At 37.2% G+C, this 15,816-nt stretch overlaps 1 protein-coding gene across 1 annotated transcript; it reads left to right on the forward strand.

The window, feature by feature from the left end:
• Positions 1-455: 455 nt before the first annotated feature.
• LOC120197113 lies at positions 456-15,448 on the forward strand. Its single transcript, XM_039198729.1, has 4 exons — positions 456-1,247; positions 1,528-2,415; positions 14,783-14,891; positions 15,316-15,448. Exons 1-4 carry the CDS (start codon positions 470-472, stop codon positions 15,446-15,448), a joined length of 1,908 nt encoding a protein of 635 aa, XP_039054660.1. The 5' UTR covers positions 456-469.
• Positions 15,449-15,816: the final 368 nt, after the last annotated feature.

Below are 15,816 nucleotides of genomic sequence, written 5' to 3' on the forward strand. Positions count from 1 at the left end.
AAAAAATGTGATTGACTAGATAAAAAACAAATGTGAGTGGACTATAAAGCTTATTTTAATCTTTATGCAAAATATGTTGTATGGTTTATTCATTATTCAATATTAATAATTTAGCCTTATTTAACTGTTCATTCAATCATTTACTCCAACTTGATTATCGAAATCGTCGGAGACAAATTCTTTACTTGTTCTAACGATCAACTTGCTTTCTTCTCAAGAAATTCTTTACTTGTTTTAACAATCAGCTTTCTTTCTTCTCAATAAATTCTTTACTTGTTTGAACTACCAACTTTCTTTCTTCTCAAGAAATTCTTTATTTCGTTTGAACTACCAACTTTGTCCTTTTTAATCAGCAAGACATGGTTTTTTTTCTCTCCTCAAATTGTCTTTTCAAGACATTGTTGTTCATTGTTTGAACATCTACTTGTCATTCACTGCTATCCCATATTCAATTCTCAAAAAAACACAAATGGAGATGAAAAATGAGAGAGAGATGAAGCATGAGTTCCATGAGCATCCCTTGGTGTTTGTGGAAGAGCAAAACAGTGAAGCTGATCCCAAAGCTTACTGTTATGGATGCTGCGAAATGGTTTCAGGTCCATGCTTTAGTTGTGCAGTCTGTAATTATCACCTTCATCAGAAATGTGCGGAGGCACCGCTTTCAATTTCCAATCACCCTCTCCATCCCAAGCACCCAGGTTTTTTTCTTAGAAAAAGGCCCTATCCTGATTCTAAGTATGTATATGGTTGTGCATTATGCAAGGAAAAACGTAACATGTTCTTTTATGAATGTCGTCATTGTTGGTTTTCCCTTGACATCAAATGTTTTAATTTATCTTCTTCGTATAACAAGGTCAACCCAGAGTCCAAACATGACTTCCACCAACATCCATTGACCTTCATTCAAACTCCCATGGATGAACACAAAAGATCATATTGCTCTTGTTGTCATCAACCGTTGCTTGATGCATTATATGTTTGTGTTGATTGTCCTTTTATCATTCATAAGAAATGCCTTGATGAGTTATCCACAATAATTCATCACCCTTCCCATCGCCAACACCCTCTTTCTCTTGAGTCTATTGAGAATGCTCACTTTTGCAAGCTATGTCAAACACAACATTCTGGATATTTTTATTCTTGTTCTCTTTGTAATTTTAACATCAACATTGAATGTGCATGGGCAAGGTCTGTTGTTGAAGATAAAAGCCACCATCAACATGCGTTCACCTTATTTTGGAGACAAGGTTCATTCATTTGTGATGCATGTGGCACCGAGGGGAATTCTATTTCTTATATATGTCCCGCATGCAGCATCATGGTCCATAAAGACTGCACAAAACTCCCACGTATTATCAAATTTTCACGACATGCTCATTGCCTTTTTCACAAATATTCGCTTGTAACACAAAAGCTTGTAAGGCAAGATTGCATGAGTTGTTTTGAAGAAGTGAAAGTAGAGCATGGGAGTTACTCTTGTGTGAAGCCAGGTTGCAACTACGTTGTCCATGTGAATTGTGCCTTAAGACAATTCAAATTTGTACGACGTAATTGAGCAAGAATGCCAATGTGAGGGGCTTAATGCGGCTACGCAGTCTTCCATCACTCGTGTTATTGAGGTGAATGAAGATGGAGATGCCACAAAGATTGAGCATTTCATCCATGAAGGTCATTGCCTGGTGTTAGCAGACAAGATGGAGGAGAAAACTGATAGAAAATGTGATGGGTGTATGCTGCCTGTCTCAACTAATCTGTTCTATCATTGCTCGGAATCAGATTGCCATTTTTGTCTTCACAAACATTGTTCTGAGTTGCCAAGAATCAAGCCTCTTTGGCTCCATCGATCCAATGCCACTCTTCAATCCAGAGACTTCCTATTTTGTGACATGTGCAACCGACCATGTAGTGGTTTCTTCTACAAAATTAAAGGATACTACGATGTTTGCTTAAGGTGTGCTAAAGTTCCTGATATCATTGAATCGCAAGCACATCAACACTTTCTCTTTTTTGATTTCAAATGCAAGAAGAAGCCGTGTAATGGTTGTGGCAACGATTGGCATAGGAATGGTGCATTCAGATGTGGAAAGTGCAGTTTTGCTTTGGATTTTCGATGTGTAACATTACCACATTCAACTCGTCACAAATCAGATGAACACATTCTATACCTTAATTCTCATGATGATAATGATTATCCAAATCATTGTTATTGTGATATCTGTGAAGAAAAAAGAAATCCAAGTCTTCAGTATTATCATTGTCCAAAATGTGATACTTCGGCTCATGTCAATTGTGTTCTTGGAAAATTTTCATTTCTCAAGGATGGAACCAGATTGTCTGATTATTACATCAACCCACATGATCATGATCTTATTTTTCTTCAGAAGATAGAGGGCTACCCTGAATGCTCTCATTGTGGTAAGCTTTGCCTCGAAGAAATTTACAAGTGTGAAGAGTCTACATGCAACTTTATTATCCACTTCAAATGTCGCTGATCGTTAAATCGTTCAAGTAAGTTCTCTGAATAATTAAAGAATCAGTTTTTACTTTAATCATAATTTTTTAAAAAAATTCTAATGTTCTCTGTGATTGTAGATGTGCATTCCTCAAATTGAAAGGTCGGGAGATTTTATCCAACTCAAGGAATTCACAAAGGACTTGACATTTCATTACAAGTTGTTTGAGAAAATAGTTCTATTGAGTTTTATCTATAACTTTAAGTAGTGAAATTGTGAGTGTTGCTTGATTTATGGCTCTGTGTGATTTGATTCTAATGTCATTTTAAGATTTGTTTAACAATTATTTAAGTTTGTATGATTAGATTTCCTGTTACTTTGAGGCTTGTTTGTGATTTATTTGAGTTTATATGATTTCAGTGTTACTTTAATGAAGACAGGCACCCAAAACTTTATGTTATACAATAAAAACGCTGACATATTTGGAGATAATGGCAAATATGAGTGCCAGATTACCAATATTTTTTAGGAACAAAATTGTACTAGCATGCTGCTGCTGCGGATAAATATAGCCAAATCACTCGGGTCTATCTTAAGACACCGACCATCGACATGCCATTATTAAAGTGAGATGGATCATCAAAGTTTAGGCAAAAGCACCATTCAATGAATGGAGGAACAAAATTGAAACCTTGAAGAGTATGCTCAAAGATGCGACCTACTCTCACCAACTTTTCTTGCAAAAATAAAATCAAACAAATTTGATTATAAACTGTCAAACAAATACATGCCATGTTGTAATGCTTATCTCTGTATATCTTGTGTTTCCTTTAACACAATTATACAAGCTTTTTGTACAAATACGATTTTTATTTATGCTGTTATTTTTATTTCTTACATTACAATAATAGTGGTAACTTTAATGGTGAAAGAGCATGTTGATCTCTCTAAATATCCTGGGTTCAATCAGTGGCGTCTACAAGGTGTGCGTTGTCAATAGATTAAGAAAGTTATGAACAAGTACTACCATATAATTACTACAGACTATTCAAAGAATGGGATTATAGTTGGAAAAAAAATCTTTGCTCAATGACACAAAAGTTTAATTACGTGATTCGTTCAGTTGAAAGGTAAAAGATTATTGATATTTTATCCATTGATCAATTGTAAGGTTCATATACTAATTCATAAAAGGAAAGTGTTACAGTAGGATAATGCAGAGTTAGCATTGAAAGTTTCATTAAACCATTTAAGTAAAGAAGACGGAGAACATGGATCAAATGGAAACAACAATAGAGGCTGAGACAGAGATCATAGATCAAATGGAAACAACAATAGAGGCTGAGACAGAGATCATAATAGAGGTCGCGGTAGAAGAAATTGTGATAATCAATAGAACATGAGGAAGAAGACGAGGTGATTATCAAACAAGTCAAATGTCAAATGCTACCTGTGTCACAAGTATAGCCATTTGAAAAACTGTCAGGTGCACATGGGGAAAGGTCCAATTGTGTATAGAATGAGGGAGAGCAAGTTGGAGATATATCATTGCTGATGGTCTCTCATGAAAAAGGGTCGACCAACAAGCACTCACGGTATTTAGACATCGGGTGCAACAATCACATGAATGGAGATAGTAATCTCCATTATTGATGAATCATTCATATGACAATAAATAAAGTAATTTTCGGTGAACTTTATCGGTTATTTAGATATATTATTTTCTTGTTGATACATAAACATGTATACTTTGTGAATTGAAATCCGAATTATAATTTGGAGTAAATCGAGCCATGCTCGAAATATGAGACACGTGCTTCATTGTTGTAATATAAATGCTATTAGAAGACATAGTAGATTGATTATATTATGTACATTATTTTAAAGTAATACCGAGTTCTTAGTCATCTAACGTTTTTAGATATAATTTACATGCCACGTCAGTAAAAAAATATTTTTACATTAAATCATGTGGGATATTTGAAAGCTCATTTAATTATTTGTATACGTGTAATAATTACAATTGATGAATCTCACTTTGATGTATCTCAATGATTTGCTTCAATTCTTAAAGGGGTTCAGAATTGAAAAAAATAATTAAGCAACAATTAATCTTGATGACTTTTGGTTTTTTAGATTAGAAGCTCCTACTAAATTGAGTGGAACTATTACTCCAAACATACCTTAAAAATAAGAGAAAATCGCCTCAGTGACCAAAAATGCCTTATAATATACGATTTTAACCAACTTTTTTTGGATTTGCCAAAATGACCAACAAAATCGCAACGCGAAATAAAAATCGCAACGCGATCCCCAGAATCGCAAATCAGTTTCCAAAATCGCAACGCGATTCTTGAAAATCGCAATGCGATAGTACAAATTCGCATTGCGATTTTCAAGAATCGCAACGCGAATATGAAAATCGCAACGCGAACACATAAATCGCAACGCGTATCCGTAAACCGCAACGTGTATCCGTAAATAGCAACGCGTATCCGTAAATCGCAATGCGTATCCGTATATCGCAACGCGTATCCGTAAATCGCAACGATAATCCGTAAATCGCAACGAGAATCTGTAAATCGCAACGAGAATCCGTAAATCGCAACGAGAATCTGTAAATCACAACACTGAAATTTTGGGTATATAACTACGCAACAGCAGCAAATCATAAACTAAATCCCTAAATCGCAACTCATTCCATCTCCATCTATCACTCTCTCCGGCGACATCCGTTCCTATATCCAACGACATCCTTCCCAATCCGGCAACAGGTTTTAGTTTCGCAGCTCGTCTGTTTAGTAAATTAATTTACAACCATGAAATCATCTAATGTTGATCATGTTTGGATAGATTTGTGTTTTGGAGGGTCATGGGATAATGTTCATGGTGTTTTACAATATATGCCTTTACCCATGAATCTTCAACTAAAATTGTCTTTACAAAAGTTAACTTATGAAACTCTAATGCTACGTGTTTCAAATAAATTGAATTTAGAGCCCCTAAGTGGATTTAGGCTATCTTATAAGGGAAATGGTAAAGTTTATTTGTTAACCGACAATGAAGATGTTGAACGATTCATTGCTTACATTAGTGTTTCACAAGATGATGTTACATTGTATGTTGTTGAACCTAGAAGTAGTATTGTTGGGTCAGTAGCGGGTAGTAATCAACTAAGTTTTTCTCAAAACCCACAAACTTTCTCTAATCCAAATCCCAATCAACTTTCAGCACCAAATTCCGGTTTTCGTATTGACCAGTTAGACGATGATGAGCCAACAGAAAAAATTGTGAGTACTAGTTAGTATTCGAAATTTGGTCTTGGTCAATATCCGGACTTTGATATTGGTCAATACACGGATTTTGATGATGTTTCAGAAGAAGAAACATACCCTGCGTGTAATGATTTTGATATTGGTCAATACCCGAATTTTGATGATGAAACAGCCGTTGCCGAAGAATGTATTGTTGATGATAATGAGGAGGAAGTTACGACTGTGAATGAACATGTTGAACATCCATTCTGTAATTCATATAATCCTGAAGAAGAAAAAGAAGAAGAAAAAGTCCCCGAAGAAAAGAAAATGCCACGGGCGTATAACTGGAATATGCCAGAATTACTTCAGATACCGGAAGAAGAGCTGGTAAAGAAAGCAGTTGATTGTTACACAAAAGTTATTCGTATCAAGAAAGATGATTGTTTTGATACAAAGGAAGACTTGAAGATAGCTTTGTATACGAAATGTGTGGAAGATGGCTATCAACTAAAAGTTAACAAATCAAGCAAAGATCATTTCGAAACAAGGTGTATGATTGACAAAAACTGTACGTGGCGTATGATTGCAAAGAGAACAAAAGATTGCGAAATGTTTCAAGTTAGGACTTTTATTGATAAACATACATGTTCAAGAACCCAAGTTTTTCCTCACCATAGACAGGCAAACAAAAAGGTGTTGGGTGGTTTTCTGGCTGAGTTAATGTTTTTGAATGGCAGGGTATATCGGGGACATGAAATTATGACTGACATGAATGCTCGGTTCAAGATTAGTATATCATATTCTCAAGCTTGGAGAGCCAAATGTTATGCCTTGGAATTGTTGAGGGGGTCGCCAGAAGCATCGTTTGCCCAACTGCCGGCTTATTGTCACAATTTAAAGCTGAAAAATCCTGGGTCGGTAACTCATATCAAAACAGATAGAGATGGACACTTTGAGTTGCTGTTTATCGCCATTGGTGCTACGGTTAGTAAATCAATATAATTTTGTTGACTCATTTTGTTAGTTACATGCATTTCACATTTAAATGATTATATTTCTTGTGTATATTATTTTGTAGATTCGTTCGTTTATTACTTGCATGCGCCCAGTTATTATAGTTGACGGAGCACATTTGAAAGGTCGATACCTTGGAGTAAACTTATTAGCAGTAGCCATGGATGCTAACAATGGGATATTGCCAATAGCTTACGGGGTTGGCAAATCTGAAACCTCTGATTCATGGACATGGTTTATGGGGCATCTTAGGGATTGCATAGGTCCTATTAGCAATCTGACAATCATATCCGATAGGGCAAACTCAATTGACAACGCTGTTAGAAGGTGTTTCCCAGATGCTTTCATGGACTTTGTGGTGTTCATTTGTATAGAAATCTAAAATCAAGGTCTGCTGGTATAAAAAAGCACAAATGGACATACTGGAAGGCTGTAAAAGCTTATCGGGAAGTGGATTTCAATAAGCATATAAATTGTTTAAGACGTGTTTTGCCTCAGTGTGCTCAAACACTAGAAGATGTCGGGTTTGAAAGATGGTCAAGAGTACATCAACTTGGAGCAAGATATGGTTTCATGACGTCTAATAGTGCAGAATCAATCAACGCTCTAAGTCGTCATTCCCGGAAATTACCCATTACTATGTTAATGGAGTTTTTTCGAGCCTCTATTCAACAGTGGTACTACAAGAAAAGAAACCATGCAGGTATTATTTCTTTGAATTCGTAACTTATCATATTTATATATTTTACTAAGTATTGTTTATTTAAATTTACAGGAACATTGGAACATCGTGTTACACCATGGACTGAAAAAAAGATAACGAAACGTGTTGTGAAGTCAAAGTCATGGAGAGTTGAACCATGTTCAAACACTTTGTTTCAAGTACTGGATAATAACTTAAATGGGCTAGTCGATCTAAATGCAAAGACGTGTAGTTATATGAAATGGCAAACATCTGGTTATCCGTGTGGCCATGTTATAAAAGTTGCTCTTCATTTAAACCAAGATGATTCAAGCGCATACGCTATGGATTGCTACACTACAGAAGTTTATCGACAGACTTATGCCGAGATTGTCTACCCTATTCCACATCCTTCTGAGTGGGACATACCAGATGACTTACAAACAGTTTTGCCACCAGCCATGGACAGAAGGCTACCTGGCCGACCAAAAAGTCACGATCGTATACCGTCTAAGGGTGAAGAGAAGAAGAGATCGACATGTAGTCGGTGCAAGGAAAGTGGTCATACAAGGTTGACATGTGGATCACCAGTGCCATCAAAATCATCTTTTCCTCTACCAAAATATGGATCCTCATCAAAATCCAAAGCTCATATGGTGTCAAGCAAAAGGCAATCATCTTTAAAATCCCAATCAAAATTGGCTTCACCTTTTGGGACTGTTAACTTAGGTGATTTTTAAATGCAAACGTTGTATTATGTGGATTTTATGTGTGAACTTTTAACATTTTCAGTTGAATTAATGACTCAGGCCAACCATTTTGACTTAACCAACTCTTTTTATTCAGTTGTTATCACTTATTAGGCATGCATTTGACTATCGCAACACGGAAATTACAATCGCAACGAGAGAATCAAAATGCGAAATGAAAATCCCAACATGAAAATCGCAATGCGGAAATGAAAATCGCAATGCGAAATGAAAATCGCAATGCGAAATGAAAATCGCAACGAGAGAATCGCAATGCGGAAATGAAAATCGCAATGCGAAATGAAAATCGCAACGAGAGAATCGCAATGCGAAATGAAAATCGCAATGCGAAATGAAAATCGCAACGAGAGAATCGCAATACAGAAATGAAAATCGCAATGCGAAATGAAAATCGCATTGCGATTCTCTCGTTGCGATTTTCATTTCCGCATTGCGATTTTCATTTCGCATTGCGATTCTCTCGTTGCGATTTTCATTTCGCATTGCGATTTTCATTTTGCATTGCGATAGTCATTTTTGCCTTCAACATAATGCTGATTGAAATCAACAAAATCAACCATTACATTTCAATCAATTAAACAAGCACAAATAAGAATTATGTTCGCATCAATTACACAAATCAACTTTTACAAATCATCTTTTACAAATCAATTAAACAATCAAAAAATAAGCAATAATTCTTATTTCCAATCATCTACTATTGAATCAACTTTTACAAATCAATTAAACAATCAAAAAACAATCAATTAAACTATTGAATCAACTTTTGCAGCCATACATCATTTTCACGCAGTTCACTTCTGAGATTAACCTGCAGAAACCAAACATTTGCTCAAACAACACTTTCTACACATCTAAAACCTACAAATAGCAAATTATTGAATTCTAGGTACTTAACCAAACATTTTCAAACCAAAAGTCTATAAACTTACCAATTGTTTATGGACATTTTTATAACGCGGATGCAGGTAGGCAGCGTCTCGTATATATCGATTTAGCCATATAATGCCGAAACCACAAGCCTACTGCAGCTCTATCTCTATCGGTGGGAGGTAGATACTTGGTGCTTCCCGTCATCAAACGCTCCAATGCCAAGCATACGAGAGGACCACAATCTCCTCTGGCTCCTTCCGTTTGTTGTGGCGCGGTCTCGTCTCTAATAACTGTAATATTGAGCTTCTTTGGCTTCTTGTTTCCAGAACGAGTCCAATAATTGATCGCATCCAAGAATTTAGCCAAATGAGAGCTCCATCCCTTAATAATATCTCTTAAATCAGCCAATGATATGTAATTTATCATGCTGTCATACACTATTGTCTTAAGGGATGGGAGCTGAAGCTCGACGAGAATCCAATGTTTACGTTCCAAAACAGGGATAAACACCTGCAATCATAAGTAATAATTCATTCATTTGCACACTTATTTCATAAAACCTTTAAACTCAATCTAAAATAAATACTAACCTTATCGACCTCCCACCATGCAGGATAAAGTTTAGCTTGTCCATTGCCCAAATCAAATGATTCATCTCGTGCATTCTTCAAGTGAACGGCGTTAAAAGACGTCGGCATAATTGTATATCGTATATTTTTATTTTTCTTAAGTTTTCTTATTATTAGAAGACGTGTCACCCACGCATCGATATGCTGTTTTACAAAAAAAGACATATATTAGTGACTTACATTAATTTAAAAAAAAATTAATCAAATTGAAATATAAGAAAAATATAAGACTTACCCCCCATCGAAATAGCCATTGTCTTCGACCCCTAATAATACGGCCCACCAAGACCAATCAAGCAACAAATAGATATCATCGGTGAGCTTGCATATGTCAGTGAAACACCCCTGGCTCCGCTCATGTAGATAAAAATCAACTGCGGTCTTAGCCCAAAGGGTGTTATCCAGAATTGTGTCCGGTAGTTGTTTCCTCTCCTCTTCAGATACCGGTATGGTACTGGCCGGTAACTCATACGAGAGCCAACTTGAATCCATCATGTCCGGCACGTCAGAGGGTTTCTCAAGAAGCCTACATATGACGCCATGTGAATCGGGCTCTTGAATGGTGGGAGGGACCTCTTCAATGATGACAGTGGCCTCTTGAACGGTGGGAGGGGACTCTCGAGGAATGATAGGGGGGCCTCTTCAACGATAGGAGTGGACTCTTGAGGGATGACAGGCGAGTCGGGCTTCTTCTTGCGGTGTCTTCACACTATTGGGGTGTACGGAGACTTAATAGCACGTGCACGCTGTCTGATGCGTGAACTCCGTCGTGCAAGCATAACCCGACGTAAAGCATCCACTCTATCGGGCCGCTAAATAATTAAATACAAAAATCAGTAAATAAACAGACATGATATTTAAACAGTGAAAACAAAGACAAATATGTTTCAAACTTGCATTGTATTCACCCAAGTCATTATTCTATCATAGTTCACAAAATGCATCAGATAACAAAGAAAAATATGTTTCAAACTAATACCCTGAAGTTAGTATTTGTCTTTGTTTTGTCTATTGGTTGAAGTAATGCAATCCATTCAAGTTTCAATTTGCAGAAGAAGAAATAGTTTACTTTCGCAACACGAAACTTAAAATCGCAACGCGAAATGAGAATCGCAACGAGAAACCAAAATCGCAACGCGAAACCAAAATCGCAACGCGAAATGAAAATCGCAACGACAGAATCGCAATGCGAAATGAAAATCACAACGAGAGAATCGCAACGCGAAATGAAAATCGCAATGCGATTTTGGTTTCGCGTTGCGATTTTGTCGTTGCGATTTTGGTTTCGCGTTGCGATTCTGTCGTTGCGATTTTCATTTCGCGTTGCGATTCTCTCGTTGCGATTTTAAGTTTCGTGTTGCGAAAGTAAACTATTTCTTCTTCTGCAAATTGAAACTTGAATGGATTGCATTACTTCAACCAATAGACAAAACAAAGACAAATACTGACTTCAGGGTATTAGTTTAGCAGAATTGGCAGCAACCGAACAAATTTACTTTCAACCAAAAGACAAAACAAAGACAAATACTATTTCACAGTGTTAAAGAATACACAGTTTAGCAGAATTGGCAGCAACCGAACAAATTTACTTTCAACCAAAAGACAAAACAAAGACAAATACTATTTCACAGTGTTAAAGAATACACAGTTTAGCAGAATTGGCAGCAACCGAACAAATTTACTTTCAACCAAAAGACAAAACAAAGACAAATACTATTTCACAGTGTTAAAGAATACACAGTTTAGCAGAATTGGCAGCAACCGAATAAATTTACTAAGCAATCTAAGTGAAATGGCTAATCTAAGTGAAATTACGAGTAAATTTATCATTAAGTATGAACCTCATTCTGCAACTATACTATCATCTCACGTAGAGCGGCAACCTCACCACGTAATGTTGACACCTCCACACGCCATGCACCATCGTTATCGCGTAGAGTACCGATCTCCTCACGCAAGGCATTGACCTCATCACGTAACTCATCCCGTGGAGGTGGAGAACAAGGAGATAAATGTCGTGGCCTCTTTACCGGTCGCCTATCATGAGGTGATGGTGGAGAAGAGGCTCGATGTTGTGACGGGATAGGTGATGGCTCTCGTTCTAGAGGTGTATAGTCGGGTCGATCGGGTGATGGCTCTGGGTGAGGTGATGGCTCTCGAATTGGAGGAAGTGGATGCTGCTCATCATCCGTGCCATCAAAAAAACTCTGACTAGCTTGCCACCAATCAGTGGCAAGCTCTTCCTCCGTGGGTGTCAGTCTTTGTAATGGAATGTTGGCCTCCTAACAATATAAAAACTCAAACAAAGTTAAACGTCTACTATTAATAACTTGTTTATATATTATATTAAAGTATTTGTGTTAACTTACATTATTTATTGTCGCATATGGTATTAAGTCTTCCCAATCCAACAGATTTTTCCTCTTCCAGGAAATAGCCCTGGGAATATCATTTGACGTTTTTATTGCATATGTACGCATGCTGGGGAAAGCCTCGAATATCCAAATCTACAAACAATATAATAACAAAATTAGTAATTGTTAATTAATTAATTATAATTTTAGAAACATTATATAGAAATTCTTACCTTAAAGGCCCAAACAAAGCCTGACAAAGTGTATTTCGACCCATCGCCACGCAAACTTTTGCGGTCATCAAAGGCAGTAGACAACTTAGTCCAGCTAGCTTTCCATATATACGAACCCTACGGAAACAGATTCCATGCATTCAGGTCCTCTACCAATATTATTAGCTCCCGAGGAATAGGTTGTCTGGCCTCTCTGCCTAAAAAGCCGGCATACACAAGTAGTAGAAGGCATACTCGGACAACATCGACGTCATCCATCCGAGTGAAACCAGCTTTCTTATTAAACAATTTCTTCAGGTCGTCGACGTGTAGGTTCGGCTTCTCCATTGACTCATCCGGAAAAACCCGGGATAACCATGATGGGCGGGCGATATGACGAGTGTACCGGCCTACATCATCGTGTCCGAATCGTAGACCAGTGATTAAGCAGAACTCCTTCCACCCAAAACAAGTATACGCTGGTGGAAAATGAAACCATATCTCTTCCTCACCACGTTGTATACTGTCAGGTAGATTTGATGTCATGGTCTGAAGCCACAAATGGGTCAAATTAGCATCTCCACCCGGATGCTGTACTCTCAGCCATGGCCCGAAGCAGGTTTCCTCAAACAATTGTCTTTGTGAAGGTGAAAGCTTCGAAGCAATTGTAGTGGCTAGGCTAACTTTATTCCTTAATGTCAATGAAGCCGAATTTTTTTTTTACAAAAACAATAAACATACCAAGTTAGATATACCAAAAACTACACTGTGAAGATATACCAAAAACAATAAACATAAAAAGTAGTAGTTTATTCTTGAAACTAAAATTTACAACACTGTTTTGTCTTTTGGTTGAAATGAAAATCGCAACGAGAGAATGACTGTCGCAACGAGAGAAATGAAAATCGCAACGAGAGAATCGCAACGCGAAATGAAAATCGCAACGAGAGAATCGCAACGCGAAATGAAAATCGCAATGCGATTTTGGTTTCGCGTTGCGATTCTCTCGTTGCGATTTTCATTTCGCGTTGCGATTCTCTCGTTGCGATTTTCATTTTTCTCGTTGCAGATAGTCATTTTCACGTTGCGATTTTCATTTATCTCGTTGCGACTCTTCTGCAAATTGAAACTTGAATGGATTGCATTACTTCAACCAAAAGACAGAACAAAGACAAAGACAAATACTAACTTGAAAATCGCAACGAGAGAATAGCAACGCGAAATGAAAATCGCAACGAGAGAATTGTAACGCGAAATGAAATCTAAGTGAAATGGTTAATCTATTATTGAAATGACCAGTAAACTTATCATCAGTTTCAATATGAAAAACCTACAATAATGCAAAAATTTCAAAATAAAAATAATTAAAAAAATTAACCCTCGGAGGTTGATTTTCCATTTCTGAATATTGTGAGGGATTTCTGACCGTGAATGGTTGTGAGGGATTTCGCCGGAGATGGGGACGGAAATCTTCGGAGATGGGGACGGATTTCGCCGTAGAGAGTGAGAGATGGAGATGGGACTGAGTTGTGATTTTAGGTTTTAGGTTATGAGTTGCAATTACGGGATTTTGTCTTAATATTCGTTTTTGTAATTTGAAAATAAAATACGCGTAGCGATTATAATGGCGCTTTAAAAATCGCGTTGCGATTTACGGATACGCGTTGCGATTTTACGTATTGTCGTTGCGATTTACGGATACGCGTTGCGATATACGGATACGCATTGCGATTTACGGATACGCGTTGCGATTTACGGATACACGTTGCGATTTACGGATACGCGTTGCGATTTATGTGTTCGCGTTGCGATTTTCATATTCGCGTTGCGATTCTGGAAAATCGCAATGCGAATTTGTACTATCGCATTGCGATTGTCAAGAATCGCGTTGCGATTTTGGAAACTGATTTGCGATTCTGGGGATCGCGTTGCGATTTTTTATTTCGCGTTGCGATTTTGTTGGTCATTTTGGCAAATCCAAAAAAAGTTGGTTAAAATCGTATATTATAAGGTATTTTTGGTCACTGAGGCGATTTTCTCTAAAAATAATCTAAATAATATTTATAGGGATGGGCATGGGTCGGATTTTTGGTCCACCCGACCCGACCCGAGATCCGACCCAACCAACATGAAACAAGATTTCACCCGACTCGAACTCAACCCGATATATAACTTAAAAACCCAATCCGAAATAATAATAAAAATATTATTTTTATTCAATAAAAACAATCACTTAATTGAAAAAAATAATATATAGAGGGATATTATTGTAAATATTTCTAAATATATAAGGTAAAATTATATTTTTCCTGGTCGGGTCGGGTATTTTTCACCCTAAATCCGAACCCTACCCGACCAGGCCCGGACCTGAATTTTTTATTAAAAAATCCGACCCAATCGGATTGGGTCGGGTTCGTGTCCCATGCCCATCCCTAAATATTTATTCAATGGTGATTTGAATTGGGCTAACAATTATAAATATATTATTTAGCCAACAATTTATAAGAGCAAGTGGTGAAACCTTGGCTTTTGTATTAGAACAGCAAGGAGGAGAGGATGCCCTAGGAGACGAGTTTGGGATTTGGGCTTCCCAATACAAAAATGGCTTACTAGAAGCTTTAGGCGCCATTGCAGGCTTCCAGTGGAAGTCGGCAGATAGGGTTTAACTCCTGATGAATTTTGGCATGTAAATAGGAAGGGATGGTTCGAAAGTGGCTAACAAAGATAAAAAATAGTCATCGGATCGGGTCAATACTCAATACAGTAAAAATCGACGACAAAACAAAAATAATTGTAAATTCAAGGACATGTTAACCTATTTACAATTTATCGAAAGTGGTAAAATTCTTGTAAAAGTCCCATTACCATAACAAAGAGTGTAGTTTGATCCTTGTGCTTTTTCAAAATGAAATTGCATGCTTTACATTGTCTTCTGCACTCTTCATACATATTATTGAACTTGTAATCTCAATTATCCTCGGTTTATCTATTCACCTCTGCATATTTACTGCATATTTACATCAAAGTTCGGAGATGTTCAATGGTGGCACTTATCGGAAAACTTGTTGCAGCTCATTCGGAATTTTGGATGCGACGGTAGCAACGACGTTGGTAGGCAACAAATGCGACTTGGAAACTATCAGGGATGTGAGTGTTGAAGATGGCAAAAGCCTTGCTGAAGCACAAGGGTTGTTCTTCATGTAAACATCATCCTTAGATTCGACAAACGTCGGATGGGATGCAAGTGTGTTCGAAGGTGGGCACGGGTGGGCAAGTGTCTTCCCTAAAATTTTATTTGTGTGAAAATATTTTTGGATTGATCTCTGTCAAGAAGGCTTTCGAGAGAGTTATACAAGAGGTTTACAACAGTGTGAGCAGGAAGGTACTGAATTCAGATGCTTAAAAGGGCGAATTAACCGTAAATAGGCTGACCATTACTAAAACTGAAACTGATGATGGATCGAAGCAAACCCAAACTTTTTCTTGCTGTTCCAGGTGACCTCTTTGAGGTCTTGCCATGGTTTGTCGACTCAATTTGATTGATTTTACTGAATAATATCACATTATATAGT

Source organism: Hibiscus syriacus, unplaced genomic scaffold, assembly GCF_006381635.1.
Source record: "Hibiscus syriacus cultivar Baekdansim isolate YM2019G1 unplaced genomic scaffold, ASM638163v2 tig00004777_pilon, whole genome shotgun sequence".
Classification (NCBI taxonomy): Eukaryota; Viridiplantae; Streptophyta; class Magnoliopsida; order Malvales; family Malvaceae; genus Hibiscus; species Hibiscus syriacus.